Consider the following 16,072-nt stretch of genomic DNA (forward strand, 5'->3'; position numbering starts at 1 on the left):
GCTAAATCTTTTTAATTGCAAGTCTATTTTGGTGCTCAGTATGCTTGTCTCAATAGGATATTATAGAAGTGAATGGTTCTGTGAGGGAGGTGTTAAGTAATAGCAAATAGTTGGTAAAACCCAGATGAGTGCCTTGAAGCGAAACTACTTTCAGCTGCAGCTTTTGGAGATATAATAAGAATCTAATCTAGCCCAAGAAGATTTAAAATGCCTACATTTTCAAGCAGTCTGACAAATAATGAGAAATTAAGCATTTCCTCTGAGCTGCTATTCATTGACATTATTACTAAAGTCCTGTGTTAATGTTATCTGAAATCTGTTTCAGGCACCCTAAAAAAATCCCAAAGTCTCTGATTGACTCTGTTCTAGGAGATGCTTCACATCCTGTCACCAATTCATGGATTGTTTTTTACATCCTCAGGAAAAGCATTACTGAGTTGGTCTCAACATTACAGACAAAAACCTAGCCTGAGATGCTCTGTGTGGACAAAACATTTTTTCTCCTGCCTGTTTCAGCCAAATATCTCCAAAATCCTTAAGTTTATTTCACATTGGAGCCTCAATTCTTCTGAAGCTGAGCTTTTGTATCTCAGATAGCAATATTAGTCTTTGTAGCACCTAAAAAAGTGAATAACCAATAAAGACTTTAGATTTTAACTTTGAGTTAGAAAAACATTTTAACACATTCATTCAGATTAAACATGCGTCTCAGGCCTCAGGGTGAGTCATGATTTTGGAGCTGAAGATGTCTACAAACGTCTCATTTGTGATGTTGCAAAGTGACAAAGTTGGATTAGTGGAGGATTAGTGGAGAAAAGAAGAATCAGAGGTCTACAGAGTGTTTGCTTCAAATCTGAATTCATCTGTGCTGTCATGCACTTGTACATCGCTGCTCATGCTTCAATGAGAAAGGTATTCTCTTTTTTTTTTTCCAGCATCCAGTTATATTGTTGTGTGTCTTTCTGATGGAGCCTGCAGCCAGATAAGACAGCTCTGAAGTATCTTCATGCTCTCCGTTTGCCTGTTGGCCTGCTGATATTGGCAGAAAAAAGTAACACATCTTGCAGGCATGGATTGTTGGCTGGTTGTTTGACTGGCTGTGTGAGTGTGCGTGCATGTGAGTGTGTATAGCGTGTGTGTGTGCGCGGGTAGCTGGCTGACTTTGGGCTGGCTGTCTTGCTGTTTGGCAGCTACCACTCACTGGCATGGATGCTCTCTGGTCATCTGTGTGGGCACTCACGTCCTCATCGTCCTATCCGGACCTTCCCCGTGCCCACACTGACACACATGCTTACTCACCCCGGTGGTACAGCTTACTACTGTGACCTTCGTTGTCTCTTCCTCTTTTGGCACCACTCTTTTTTTACCTCCCTCCCTCCTTCCTTCCTATCTCTCTTCCTTCCAAGGTGTGATCTAAAATTAGTTTTAGATGAAGAAAACGAGCCAGTTTAGGTTACCTGTAAATCTGATGCCACCTCTTACATTTTGATCTTTATATTTAAAATAAAACAAAATAATCTCCATGTCTGAGACACGGCAGATTCTGTGTAGAAGCTCATCAGGGCTGCTGTTTGTTAGTAATATGAAGTGATGGAAACAACAGTACAGATTGTTCTTGATGATTTATGGGTTCATCTCTCTTGCAAATACTTTTATGGCCACCAGGTGGAGCTGTGGATTGATTTTTGTTTACATGTGTCACTGTCAAGGTCAAAGCTGGGTGGCACCTGCAGACTTGCTCTGTGAAATCTCAATGATTACACTGTCAGACATGCAACTAGTATATTTCACATTTTTAAAACATTTTTTGCCAGATTTTTAGGAACATTCATCTGTACAGCCTCTGCTCTGCTCTATGGCACTGAAGCCATATTTTATATTTCTATAACAGAGCAATGACGCAGGCTCTGCTACATTTTCTTTCATGCTTCAAACTGTGGATGCAGGAAAAATATTGGTGTGAGGCTAAAAGGGTATTGATTTATCGACGTTAGCCCCACCACAGTTGTTATTTAACACTGTTACATCCATTTCCTGTCTCAATGTTACTGTCAGTGACAGGGGGGAAAAGAAAAGAAAAAATACAAGCAAGCTTGGTGACCCAGCTCATAAACATCCTCCTCAGATTAACAGATGTTTTTAATTTAAAGATTTGAACCTTTTGTTTAAAAATCAGATTAAAATGACAAATTCTTTTAATACATTTAAGAACACAAATCTTCAACGTCTATATGTAATATGCCACTGCGTCCATATCAGGATTGTACAATAAATTTAGTGCATTTTAGTCTACACCTTCCGTCAGTGTGTAGAAGGTGGGTGTTGTTGGACCCCTTTTCCTTCAGAACTGCCTCAGCGAGGTGTTGGAAACATTCCTTAGAGGTTTTGTTCCATGTTGACATGACAGCATCACACAATTGCTGCACATCCATGATGTTTCACCACATTCCAAAGCTGATCTACTGGACTAAGATCTGGTGACTGTGGAGACCGTTGGAGTCCAGTGAACTCATGGTCGTGTTCTAGAAAGCAGGTGGAGATGATCTGAGCTTTGTGACATGGTGCATTATCTTGCTGGAAGTAGCATCAGAAGATGCTACGCTGTGGTCATGAAGGGATGGACATGGTCAGCAACAATACTCTGGTAGTTGTGGTTGTTAAACCAGGCCACGTTGGTACTCAAGGGTCCAAACTGCTCCAAGAAAATATCCCCTACATCATTATACCATCAGCAGACTGAACTGTTGTTCAAGGCTGGATGGATCCATATTTTCATGCTGTTTCTACTAAATTCTGAGCCTACTATCTGAATGTGGAGCTGAAATGGAGACTCATCAGACCAGGAAACATTTCTCCATCTTCTATTGTCCAGTGTTGGTGAGTCTGTGTGAATTGTAGCCTCAGTTTCCAGTTCTTAGGTAGCAGGAGGCACCCAGTGTGGTCTTCTGCTGCTGCAACCCATCTGCTTCAAGGTTAGACTGTAGTGTGTTCAGAGATTTCTGCAGACCTTGGAGATTGTTGTGTGTGAAAATCCCAGTAGATCATCAGTTTCTGAAACACTCAGAGCACCAACCATGCCACGTTCAAAGTCTTCTTGATCATGTCTACATGATTAAATGCCATGACTTACTGACGTGTGATTGGATGATTAGCCATTTACGTTAACAAGCAGTTGATCAGGTGTCAGCCTAAACATGTTAAATAATAAACCTAGACCATCTTCTCTTTAGGTACATACCGTCAGCTTATTTAATCCTTTCTTATATTTATAATCATACCTCTGGGAATGGATTTATGTATCAAAACCAGAAACATTATTACTACACGGTCTCTGTTATTTCTCACATAATTTTGGATAGAATAGATTACCACTAAAGATTGACATAAATCTTCTACTGTTTTCGTCACGCTGGGTTAAGGTTCAGTGTCATTATAGAAGCTAAATCGAAGGTGGTTTATGCCTTCAGGGGCCCACTCAATATTTGATTTCTTAAAATGCATGAGTGACATAATAAATATATTTGCACAGCCTCAAACCTGTTCCAATTAATTCCAGTCTTTTTGATGTTACACACACTTATAGACCTGTTTGCAAGACTGGAATTAGGTTTCTTAAAGATGCAGGCACATCTTGGCTCATCTCAAATGTGATTTAAGTGAAGTCTATTAATATTGTAGAGTTCTTTTTCTGTTATTCCCCCCATAACTTCAATTTGAGTTTACCTATTTAACCATTCTTCCTTGCTCTCTGCAATCTTGCCTTCCTGTTGTGGTTGTCTAGACAAGGGTTAGTGTGGGATATAATAAAGAGGCAAGTGCGTTTAGTATTATCCCTTAAAACACCCAGTGTAATGCCAGCTGAGAAAATATTGGATGCGTTAGAGGCCAGTGCAGGACAAACTCTGGTCATATATTAAAGGATAAAAACAGAAAAGCAATATTCACTTCAATTATGTGAAGTATTTTTGGCTGGGCAGTGCCTGAAGCTGTAATGACATGCTGGCTGCACTTTATTTTTCACGCTAACCACCAATTTTTAGCTAGTTTTTTTTTTTTCTTTCTTTCTTTTCTGTAAATCAATCATTTTCAATTGGTTTATTGGACTTGCCAGATGTGGGAAAATAGTTTTATGGCTCAAATTATTATGTGTATTTGCTGACTAGTGCAGTTAGCATCAGCAGTAATGTAAACTGGACTAGCTAGCAAGTAAGTACCAGTTTAGCTCAGAAAATATTAGCATATAACTTCAGTAATGCTTGGACTTATTTCTTCTTTTTTTCAGTGACTAAATAAAGAGGGTTTGTTTGTTATATTCAGCTAGCCAAAATAGCTAAATATAATGTAAAGTATAAACCTTTGAGTTATTCCACTGAATGTTAATTTCTTTACTTTTCATGCTATTTTATTTTGAAAATCCATTCCAATAGTGTTAAACTATAGCTAATTCAATATTAATTCAAATTAACACAAAACTTGGCAGGTATGTATCTGACACTATCACACAAAAACCACTGGAAACCACTGTTCCTTGATACTGTGGTGAAAACACAGTACAACATAATTCAGTAGTTATGGGGCTGAATTTCACAGCAAGGCCACAATGCCTTTACTTAATCTGATATGCAATGAACCAAAAACAGTTGACCGAGACAAGTCCCTGCAGATATGCGGGTCACACCAGTTTTAGAACAAACTGCCAGTGGAGATTAAACTTTCACCAAATGTAGACATTTTTAAATCCAGATTAAAAACATCTCTTTTCTCATGCGCCTATGCATGAAATCTGCACGGAAACTTTTTTAACTTATCTTGCTTTTAATCATTTTAATGTAATTTATTGTTTTATTGTGATTATGTGTTGATGCATTTTACTATTCTAAATATCTGTAATGTCTTTGTTTTATGTAAAGCACTTTGAATTGTCCTGTACATGAAATGTGCTATACAAATAAACTGCCTTGCCTTGCCTATATCACAGAGGAATGCATCTTACAAAGCAAACAGCTGGAGATGGGATGTTGGAGAAGCAGGCACAAATGAAATGACAATAGCATCGCTCTTTTTTTATCTTGCAAAATACCAGAATTAAAAATGACATATTGCCTTCTGATGCCTTTCCTCTCTCAGCTGATGGACAAAGTGTCTTCAGAATCCTCCCATCTGATGCTGTGGGATGCAAAAATGGTGTTATTTTGCTGCCATCACATAACACCCCTTTCTGAGATGTGCCAAGATTTAATGACAGGGACTGCAGGACCGTGTTTGTTATGAGGGAGGACATGTTTTGAGGTTTGTAGCTGCTCATTTCCATCAGGTGTGTTCTGCACATGTGCAAGCAAAGAGAACTTGTTCCTCTTTTCATGTTACACCTCTGAGCTGGATGGCCAGCTTGAGTGAGTCACTGGGAAGTGACTCGTTCGAAAAGTGGAGCGTTGAAGTGCAGTTGTGTAGGTGAAGCGCGTTAAGCTCAAGTGCACGATGAGCTGGTTTAAATCCCACACATGATCCTCATTTTCAGCAGTTGGGCTTCACATTTTTAATTCAGCTGGTGATGCTTGCAGAAATCAAAGCAACTACTTTTATTTTGGTTTTAAGAATAAATTCCAGAGCTGATTTTGTTCCTCTTTACCTTTGTTTTATATTTTTTGGCCTGCATTTTTTCTCCTTTTCCAGAGGCTTGTTTTGGCTGTAACAGATTGGTCGGCCCCCTCAGCCTTCCCTGGCTGCCAGTGTCTGGGCTGCTTGTGTCGGTGTCAGTAGCTGCAGGCTGTTTGTCGACTGCACTGGGAGACGGAGAGGGGGAGGTGTGGGGGTGGGTGTCAGGAGGACAGCAGACAGTTGTTAGGGGATCTGGCTCTCTTGTCTAAGCTCTTGACTGCTACTGTAGCTCTTCACTGTTTCTCACATCTCCACCGGCTCTTGATGCCCTCCCCCCCTGGACAAAACCTCCCCCCTTCAATGATAACTCCTACTCATTGCTTTCTGTCCTGTTTTCCATATTGTTCTTTGTCCTCACTTCAATCACGTTGTACTTTTCTACAACAGCTGCTATGTCCTCTTCTTTTGCTGTTTCTGCTCCCATTTTTTAAATATTTTTTCCCACATGTTTCTATCCATCCAGTCCTCTAGCAGACTTTGAATACCACACAAAGTCCAATCATGTTGATTATTGTTCAGTCAATCAGACCAACAGGCATCCCTGTGCACTGACATCACTCACTTTCATCGCTTGGCAACAAGACACTGGTACACTAACTCACCACACCTTGTGTTTCCAGCCGAGCACACACACACCATCTGTGGCAGATTGCAGAGTTACCATAGCGTATATGAAGCACCAGAAGCAAAAATGCTTAATAGCATGTGCATGTCAACATAATGTACAGAAAAACAATATTTTCAGGATACAATTTAAATTCTGTTCTGGCTGTTCAGGATCTGGCTGGCTGTAGAAAAACTAGAGTAACTGCAAGTATATTTTTCAATCTGATATTATATCTGCATGTCTGCTCATGCCTTAAGTTTTATTTACATTTATTATTTTATCTTTACTTAGTTTGCATTATAAAATTTCAGAAATCTGTATTCAGAGTTTTCAAGGAAGAACATGGGATAATTTTCTTTCTAAATGTTTTCTCTTCCTCCACTGAATGTACTTTTGGTTATTACTTGAGAAATATATTAATACAATCACCTTAATACAATCTCTTGGCATGTTTGGATCACTAAACAAACATGCCAAGCGTAGACGTATTGATTCTGGACCAAACTTGTACATATATATATAAGTAAATCAAAAGATGCAAACTATAAATTAGAAAAAAATGAATCACTGAAGAGATGCAAAACAACAGTGAACGGGTAGAACCCTTCTTTAAGCCAGGATTTGTTGATGTTGTTGACCTTTTTTAATTTACATTTCAAAATGCATCTCTTCATTTTATGTCAGAATATTCAGTTTGTTTAACGTTTAATCTTTCTTTTTTAATAAATGATGTTGTTGTCCTTAATTACAATGTTTATTATCAAAAGCAACCAGATTTAAACACATTTTTTGCATGTTAATGTGCCCTTGTAGTCCACTCTTTGCTCAAAGACATGTTGGTGTCTAATAAAATAACACTAACCAGGCATCAAGTTGTGCGCTATAATTAAAGCTCTGGTTTCATATGAATGTTTTTCCCTAATTACCACTGTGAAGTTGAGACTCACATGAGGCACTTTACTGGCTTTCTTTTAATCTGATTGTCTATGCAGAATATTTCTGTTTATTTATAGATAATACATTTAGAGACTCAAAGGCATTAGTTTGATAAAATGAGACACAAATTAGTCATGCCATGTATTACCAAGTGAACCATTCAGTGTCTATTTTCTAGTGCTCATTAGTTTTGGGATGTCTGTTTGGTTTGAAAGCTATTTACAGTTATAGATGATATATGATGTAATCCTCTTTTTTTCCCCCCTACCTCACATTGGTATGAAGTTTGGCATCTGTGTGCAATACTATGCATTTGTTACTTGTTTTTTTGTTGCTTTTCTCTGTTATTACATTAAAAATCCAATAAAAAAAACATTAACTTTAAAGTTGTAGATGTGTAGTTGTACACAGCAGTCCTAAATAAAACCTGTTCTAAACCTCATCTTGTTTCAGTGTGCACTTCTCTGTTACTTCCACAATAACAACAAAGTCCTGCATCAATTTCAGACAACAATCAAGTATCTAAAAAAACAGTCTAACACAAGCTGCTTATTTCCTTCCCTCCCCTATTTATACCATCACCCACCCTTCCTCCAGGACTCTGATGCTCCCCCCAGACCAGAAGCCGTTCACCCTCCGGTGTTCTCGGCCCTGCGCCAGTCCAGAGTGGTGTCATCCACCTCCGAGGAGGAAGAAGCCCTTACAGAGAAGTTCCTCAAGATCAACTGCAAGTACATCACAGATGGGAAGGTACGACAACCAAAGCATGAACGTCCAGCAGGAATTCATGTTGTGGGCTTTAATTGGCAGCAGGAAGGGAATCATTTTAAGTCTTTGTGTTAAAATAAAAGTCAGTATTCAATAAATATACCAGCTGCAGATTCTTAACACTGTACACCTGCAGTGTGTTATCTTAGCGGAGCTGCTAATCGGAGCCGGCTGGTTAGCAGCTACTGTAGATGCTGAACTGTCCTACAGTGGAATACAGGCAGCTGACCTGCTCTTTCTCACTCTCGCACACACACACACACAGATTCATGGTATTGAGCCACAGCTGATTCAGTCCCAGGTACCAAATGAAAGCACTGAAGTGGTCGGCACTGGCAGTCGATAACTTCTTGATTTAGGGCATTTGTGGTTTCAAATAGATTCGTCCTCATGTTTTATGTTACATGGATTCTGTACAGTCTGAAAATGTTGGGATTTTTTGTTTTGTTTTGGTATTTTTCACATTTGGATACGTAGAGAAAATAGTATGAAAAAATATTTTTGATTTCAGACCATATCCACTATTCTTTTTGCCGTATGAATCTACATGCCGTTTTATTGCTACAATGTCTTTGAACATCTTTGACAGACTGAGCAGTGTGTGTGAGTAGAAACATTATCCGTGTGCAATTCGACCTCTTGCCAGTGCAGTTATTCTCTGCTACTGATTGCACACAGAATAAAGACAGAAAGACGTGTACCTGCTGTGGGAGAGAAATACCCTCTGCTTTCACTGTTATCCATAAAGTTGCCACACTTGGTATTTCATGTAGTCTTTAAGAAGTCCCTGCATGAAGTCCATTGTTTTGTAACACAGGAATGTCATGCAAGCATGCTGTAGTAGTACTATAGATTTACATATTTAAATAGACAAATATATCTAAATCCAAAATTTGAAAGCTGATTATAAACAAAATTCTGAATGGTATATGTTTTCAGTCATGGAAATCATTTGGAGCAATTAAGTGTCCACATTATGTTTTAGAAAGATTCACATGTAGACCGTGAACAAACAGAACTAAACAGAAACCTTGACAAACTTATTACAGTTCTTATTTCTAAATGAAACTTAAAAAATGTTGGAGTGCCATAATATACTGTTAATTCATGATGTTGGAGTGGGATGACAGAAGAAAAGTTTACTTTTTCTATGGGCAGTGATTCTGATGCCTGTGTTTAGTTTTGTAGCTCAAATTAATTTTTCTGCACTGGTTTGGTTGTTTTTTTTAATATTATTTTTGGGAGATGCAGTACTTACAACTAAAATATTCTAGCAAATATTTGAAAGGACACAAATAAGTAACAAATACTTATTTATGCATGAATGCCAAAAACAACATGGTAAAAAAGTAGCTGGGAATTCTGGAAATTTGAGGAATTCTGTTATGCGGTGTGCTAACATGCAAAGCTTTTTCTGTTATATATTAAAAGATCTTGTGCATAAAATAATTCCTTAATGTTTCCTGGTATCTCCTTTTTTTTATTTACAGGGTGCAGTTAGTGGAGTGTTGCTGGTGACACCCAACAACATCATGTTCGATCCTCACCGCATGGACCCCCTGGTTCAGGCCCATGGATGTGAAGAATACGGTATCATGTGCCCTCTGGAGGAGGTGCAGTCTGCCGCAATCTGCAAGGAGATCACTGACCCCAAGATCAGAGAAACCGTCCCAGAGTAAGAGAAAGCCATGCAATTATTCTATGTGCACCACTTCTGTAAGGGCTCAGAACCATGCATGCTATCAAAATAAAAAAAATTAAGTATCAATGTTTATATTGAAAATGACCTGTAATTCTGATTTTCTGCTACTAAAGCCTTATAAATATACTGTATCTTCCATGTTTTTCTCACTTTTACCTTCATGCTGCCTCACTGCAATCGATATCACTGCTGCACCAATGATCAGATTGTATCAACAACCAATGCAGTTTAATTCCTCCTCCAATTGTAAAAAATGAAGGAAATGGCAATTACAGCAGGGTTAATGAAGTGTGCCTTCGGCCTCCTACATTGTGATTGCTCACTTGGTTGTGCAGAAGGATGCAGACACCTCAGAGGATTTACTACTTTCCCCATGCTGATTTTTTCCTAACATATTCATTTAGTATTCAGCCTTGATTATTTTACTATTGTAGTGTTGTCAGATGCATTTTCTGAGAACAACACATAGGACGTAGCATTGTGAACCCTGAAAAGATATTGTCTTGCTGTTTCCTTTAGAGCAAAGCTGTGTTTAAGCTGGTTGAGTGTTGCCAATTGAGCTGTTATTGTGCTGGCAAATGGCAGATTTCTGTGCCTGGCCCAGCTGTTTCCTCAGCTTTGGCCTATTGTCTGTATGTCCCATTTCTCTGTCTCACTCTCTGCTGACCTCTGTGTGTGTGAATGTGTGTCTGAACACACAGCTGAGCAACAAGTGCCTGCAGAGTGTGTTCATAGGAAGTGTGCTGGTTTTTATATACACAAATCAGATCTCATGTACAATGAGATGAAAAACTGATTGGTATTAGGGATTAAAATGATTAAAATGATTATTACAAAATGAAGGTGTACAAATATCTTTATCCCTCAGATCTATTTGACTTGTAATCACATGATCGGTTGTGCATATGGCTGCCTGAACACAAAGCCTGGCATTTCAGCTCATGGCTAAAGATCCAAATCAGAAAAAGTTCACATCCCATTTTTGCTCAGATTTCGTTCATGAGGATGTTGGCCTGGTCACCGCTTATTCTTCATCTGCCATGCTGTTTCCTATTTACAAAATAAGTGGTACTCCCAGGAGACATTGTGCATCTACTGAAATACGGCCTGATTGTGTCACAAACAATCACGTTTTTGTGTAGTTCATGTGGAGCATCAAGGCTTGGACTGCTTTCTCTGTCCTCCGTTATTTCATAATGGAATTTGCACAATTCCTTTGAAAAGCAGATCAAATGCCGAAGTAACATAAGTGAAATCATCAGATCAAACGCATCTTTTACCCTCTGAGTGGATATCATCACACAACTGAATCAACTCTAAGATGTTTTCAACAATGCTCTAAGGGGTATTAAAACATGCAGGTTAAGTTGCAGGACTTGTCGGATTTACTAACCTGACAGCAAAGTCCAGCTTGTCCTTCATGTTTAGTTTTTTTCTATTTTGTTTGACCCAACATTAAATAATGATGACAGAATTGGAGCAGGAAGAAAAGTGCTGTGTGACAGCTCTGTTAATTTACTTTAATGTGACTGAAGTGGCTGATGATTGGTTAAAGGTGTTCAGTGTTGTGCTTCTATCACGTTATAGGACCAGCAAATGCTGGACATATACAGTATATATTCCCTAATTTGGGTCAAGCTCTAGAAAATCCTTGGTTTCCTGAAGTCTGTGTGCACCTGTATGTTGAGCATGTGGAGAAATGTCGTCAAGTTAATCAATTATTTAATTAGTTTTTGTTCCACTTTCATCTTCTCAGTGACTTGGAGCCTCTACCAGCTGAGAGGCATCCCTCCCAGCAGAAGGACCCAGAGCACCGCCTGAGGGAACCAGGGGCTAATGACAGTGGCAGCATGGCCCCACGAAGCACCGATTGCTCCTTCTCAGAGGACGTCTTCACTGAAACTGACCTATCCCCCATTCGGGAGGAGGAGCAAGCATCCAGCGAGGACCTCTGCCTGGACAAGTCCTCTGGTGCTTCCACGGAGTCTGTGCAAACCATCACCCAGGTGGAGGCTGCTGGTTCACAACCCCCAGGCAGTGCCCGCAGCTGCTCAGTCAGCCAGCCTGAGGAGCCCACCACTGCAAAAGCAGAGGACAATCCACCAGACACTTCCACAGTCAATGATAGCCAGTCCCCCATGGGATCCAAGCAGCACAGTGTAGAGAAGCCACTAAGCACACCCACCACCACCACCAGCAGCAGCACTAGCCAGGCCCAGGGTCCCAGCAGCAGCACTTCCCGTCCAGGGTCCCAAAGCTCAGCCACAGCCAGTCCACAGGGGGATGCCAACCAGGGGTCAGACATCTCCGAAACAGACACTATGCAACAAGGCAAGGAAGAGGAGAAGAACGCCGAGCAGAAGGAAAAGGACAGCACACAGAACTCTGCAGAGGGTAAACACACTTTTACTGAGTTGCATCCAGAAAGTTTCTCTTTTTTTTTACCTTGAGGTGCAGATCAGCCTGGCCTTGTGTTGTCTTGTAGCTGCACCTCGACATCCACGTTCTTCTGAAGACAATCAAAGTGAATTTTTCTTCTCTCTGGCTGCTCCACAATCACGTTTCTCATGTAGCTCCCTGATAACCTTTCTGTTCCCACTCTGCCTTGTTGCTAGTAATTGGAAAATAAAGACGAAGAGAAATGGTACCCTTACTGTTGCTATCAGCTTTGCGAGCTTGCCTGGCTTTAAAGGGTTTATGCAGTTCTTTGATCTCTAGCTTTGGTGGTCTGGGCCTCTCCTCTGTGCGATAAGCAAAAGCCTATCAAACACCACAATGTCACAGACACACCTGGTCGCCAAAGGGGAAACATCAAAATGACGACATTCAAAGAGGTTTCATTTATATTTTGCATCTTTATCTGGTTTTGCTTTCATGTCCATTCGTACAAATACTAAATTTCACAATCCTGTGTTCATTTCCAAGTTTAAGGTTAAAGATTGTTGTTGTGTTAATAGTTCCTTATGCCAAACATCATCTTAAAGCAGAAGTGCAATTATAACATTTAGAGTATCTCAGCAGTTTCACATTTTCTAGCATAGTTTAAATATAAGGCAACCATTTTTATATTTGAGTAAACAAAACTCTTCCATAAAATATACTTTCCTTCCTACTTTCCTTGAAAAGCCTTCCATAACTGAGTGTATATTTCACTTTCACCCACATTTTTGCATATCATACACAAACAGGAACATCCTACGCAGCTAACTTCATGAATGTGTCAATGTTTACTATGCTGGGAAACTGTCTTCAGCAAAGTAATGATCAGATACTGCATGTAATACTCTAAATTAAGCCACCCTATGTTGATGAAACTGGAGAGCAAAGTATGTGCTCTCATAATCTTGTCTAGTTGAACTCATAGTTGTGATTCTGAAAAGATTTTTCTCCTAAAGACAAACCAAAGCAAGGCAGTATGAGACAGACTTCTGGCTGTTATTGCCACACAGAACTGAACTGCAGAAGCAGGTCTGACTTGCATGCATCTCAGCAGAGCTTCACATTGTTCTGTATATGAATCAAGCTTTTTTTTATTATTGAATGCACTCATTTTAAAAGAAAAATTGTCTCACAAAGCTGTATTGTGAAAGCAGATTCAGCCCGATTGTTGTTTGCCAGTTGCATGTTATCCATGCTGAAGCAAGTGTAATGTCTAGGGCACGGTCATCCCATTCAGCTTCCTGGAGTTGTGACATTATAATAGGCCACTGATCTGCCACGGGCAGGAAAAATCTGTCCCACTACCAATTAATGTGCAGTACTTCGCTATGTTATGTCACTCGATGTGTAACTGTCACACAATGACTAATGATGGCTGTGGTAAACAATGAGGGGAAGATAAGTCAGTAAAGCAGTTAATGATGAAAAGGAGAATTTTTTTTATTGCATAACTTTTGATACCTAATCGTGTGCCTTTTAATTTAATGGTTTTGGGGAATTTGATCATTTGCTAGCTAAAGCTAGCATCTGATTACCTTAGTGTAGCATGCAGCCTTGAAGCACAGAGAAATAACAATCTGTCACTGTCTAGATTTAACTAAATTTTGTTCCCAGCCCTTCTAAAGCTCTCTTATTTACAAGTTATATTTTTTCATTTGAACAATCATAAGACTTGAATAAAGTCCTGACCAGTGCTAGTTGGTATTCTTGTTAAGCCAAGCTAACCTCTTCTGTAGCTTCACACTCACTGTACAACCAAGACAGTTATTTTGTTAACATTAAGCAAACTACTTGCTGGAGAGTCATTAGTGTTGCACAACCAACACTGTTATTTTATTGAAGTTAAGCTAACTGGCTCCTGCAGCTTCATACTCACTGTACAGCCAAGACAGTGAGACAGGAGTTTTTCCCTAAAGATGACACTCTTCAAAACAGCAGTCATAATTTTTGGCCATACAAACTCAGATTTTTATGCTTCTGTAACCATTTCTTTACCAGGTACAGGGTCTGCTGAGAGGAGGAAGCATCGCTCACACAAGTTCCTGTGTCTGCGAGTGGGGAAGCCAATGAAGAAGACATTTGTTTCCAATGCCAGCGCCTCCATGCAGCAGTATGCTCAGCAAGGCAAGAAGCACGAGTACTGGTTTGCTGTGCCGCAAGAGAGGTCAGTACCTCTTCCATACCTCCCACTGAATGCATTTGAATACAAATGTAAATAAGGCTTGGTGTTAACTTAGATAATGGGCTTGAAAATTATAAAACCTGTGCTGTACCTGATATGACGGGGGGGGGGCTATTTAAAATGGGAACTGTGTAACGTAAGCTTGTATTATATTCCTGGCAAACCACAATAACTGAGGCCCCTCACCTTGAATCCCTTTAATCCTTGAGACCAATCAAACACCCACTCCCTGTCAGGTCCAACTCCCAGTGTGGCTTCTGCCCATCGCTCTGTGCTGCCTCTGCAAGACAGTAAGATGATTTATTATTCATTCACTCTGCAGGGAAACAAACTCACTCTTCACGTCTAAGCTTTGGCACACACACAACAGGGGATTGGTTAAAGTGGTAGAATGTGTGTTTTGCATCAAAAGTAATATATATATATATCTTCAGAATGCATGTCATCTCAGCTACAAGTCATGGTTTGTTTTATGGATTTGAGACTATACAAACATGGGTATTTTGCAAACCTGACTTTTCCTTCCTAAGTTCCCCAAAAATAATCACGTCCATGTGGCACTGTTTACAAAGAAATCTATTGAGTTGTAAACATAATGATTGGAACATTCTCAGGACTATACCAAACCAAAGGTTTCAATCTAGCCACTTAGCATCCATGTTGGCCAATCAGAAGGCTGACAAAAACAATCACAGCTTCCAGCGTTTTATGCAGCACCATCCTCAATGATGCTTTGTGACACCTTCGTTCTTCAGTTTAGTGAACCACTAACTGTGTTTTTATACTGAAACATGTTAAAAAAAGTCCTGTTAATATGGTGCCAGCAAAATCTTGGCTACGTCTGCCATTGCCATTAAATCAGAGAACTGAATGGCACATATTGTGACACGAGCCACACAGTCTGATGTTGCAAACCAAAAAACACCAGTTAACCTGTCCACAGAGCACAGCCAGATTATCCAAATATCATCACCCTTTTTTTTTTTTTTTTTTACCAGAGTTCATTTTCGGTTTCTAACAACTGTGTTTACATGTGGACAAAGAGTGCAAAGAAATATCTCAGTCAAAATACCCATGCACAAGCAGACATATCTCAAGTTGGGTCATTCAGTCTGACTGTACAGTTGCGAAGTCAGCACTGCCCGTAATTACATTTAGAGCTCTTCACACTTGATGGAGACACATTACAAAGAAAAATGTTCTTCTGTGTGGGTCCTTATGATCTGCTGATGTGGTGAATGAATCCCCATTATACTAATGAGATAATTTGATAAGACACTTCAATTTAAAAATCTTTCATCTGAACCAGATTTAGAGCTAATTTGTAACAGAACACTGGCTTGTTGCCCAGTTTGGTTACTTTAAGGTGTCTTTGTCAAAGTGAGAAGATCCACCTGGACACCAACCACTCATGTTTTACTTCATGTTCGGGCGCATCCTGAGCATCAGTAAATATCAGATTTCATTAACATCTCACTCTAGTTGGCTGTTCTACATTTCAGATGAATGCATGAGAAGGAAGGTAGCAACAGAATGTAAACACTGTTTATTTCCACATTGACCGAACAATGTTGACTGTGTTTTATCATTCTTTTATTGAGCCTGTTTATCTTTTTACTTGGTGGCATGGTTCGGTCAGACCTCTGTTACAGAGGAAAAACTCAACCACATAGTGAGATGTTCCAGTCGCCTGATTGGTGTGTCACAGTCTTGTCCAGCCTCCCTGTACACCACACCGGTACAGAGGATGGCTTTATCCATTCTTTATAATCACTCCTAT

At 39.7% G+C, this 16,072-nt stretch overlaps 1 protein-coding gene across 4 annotated transcripts in view; it reads left to right on the forward strand.

Annotated features, from left to right (window-relative positions):
• oxr1a (oxidation resistance 1a) overlaps positions 1-16,072 on the forward strand; it is a 184,522-nt gene that overhangs the window by 155,389 nt on the left and 13,061 nt on the right. For all 4 annotated transcript variants that reach the window (XM_041986978.1, XM_041986974.1, XM_041986975.1 and 1 more), the window contains 4 exons: positions 7,799-7,951; positions 9,460-9,644; positions 11,428-12,065; positions 14,109-14,274. In XM_041986978.1, the coding sequence (XP_041842912.1) occupies positions 7,799-7,951; positions 9,460-9,644; positions 11,428-12,065; positions 14,109-14,274 (1,142 nt within the window). The remainder of the gene's footprint in view (positions 1-7,798; positions 7,952-9,459; positions 9,645-11,427; positions 12,066-14,108; positions 14,275-16,072) is intronic.

Source organism: Melanotaenia boesemani, chromosome 6 (assembly GCF_017639745.1).
Source record: "Melanotaenia boesemani isolate fMelBoe1 chromosome 6, fMelBoe1.pri, whole genome shotgun sequence".
NCBI lineage: Eukaryota > Metazoa > Chordata > Actinopteri > Atheriniformes > Melanotaeniidae > Melanotaenia > Melanotaenia boesemani.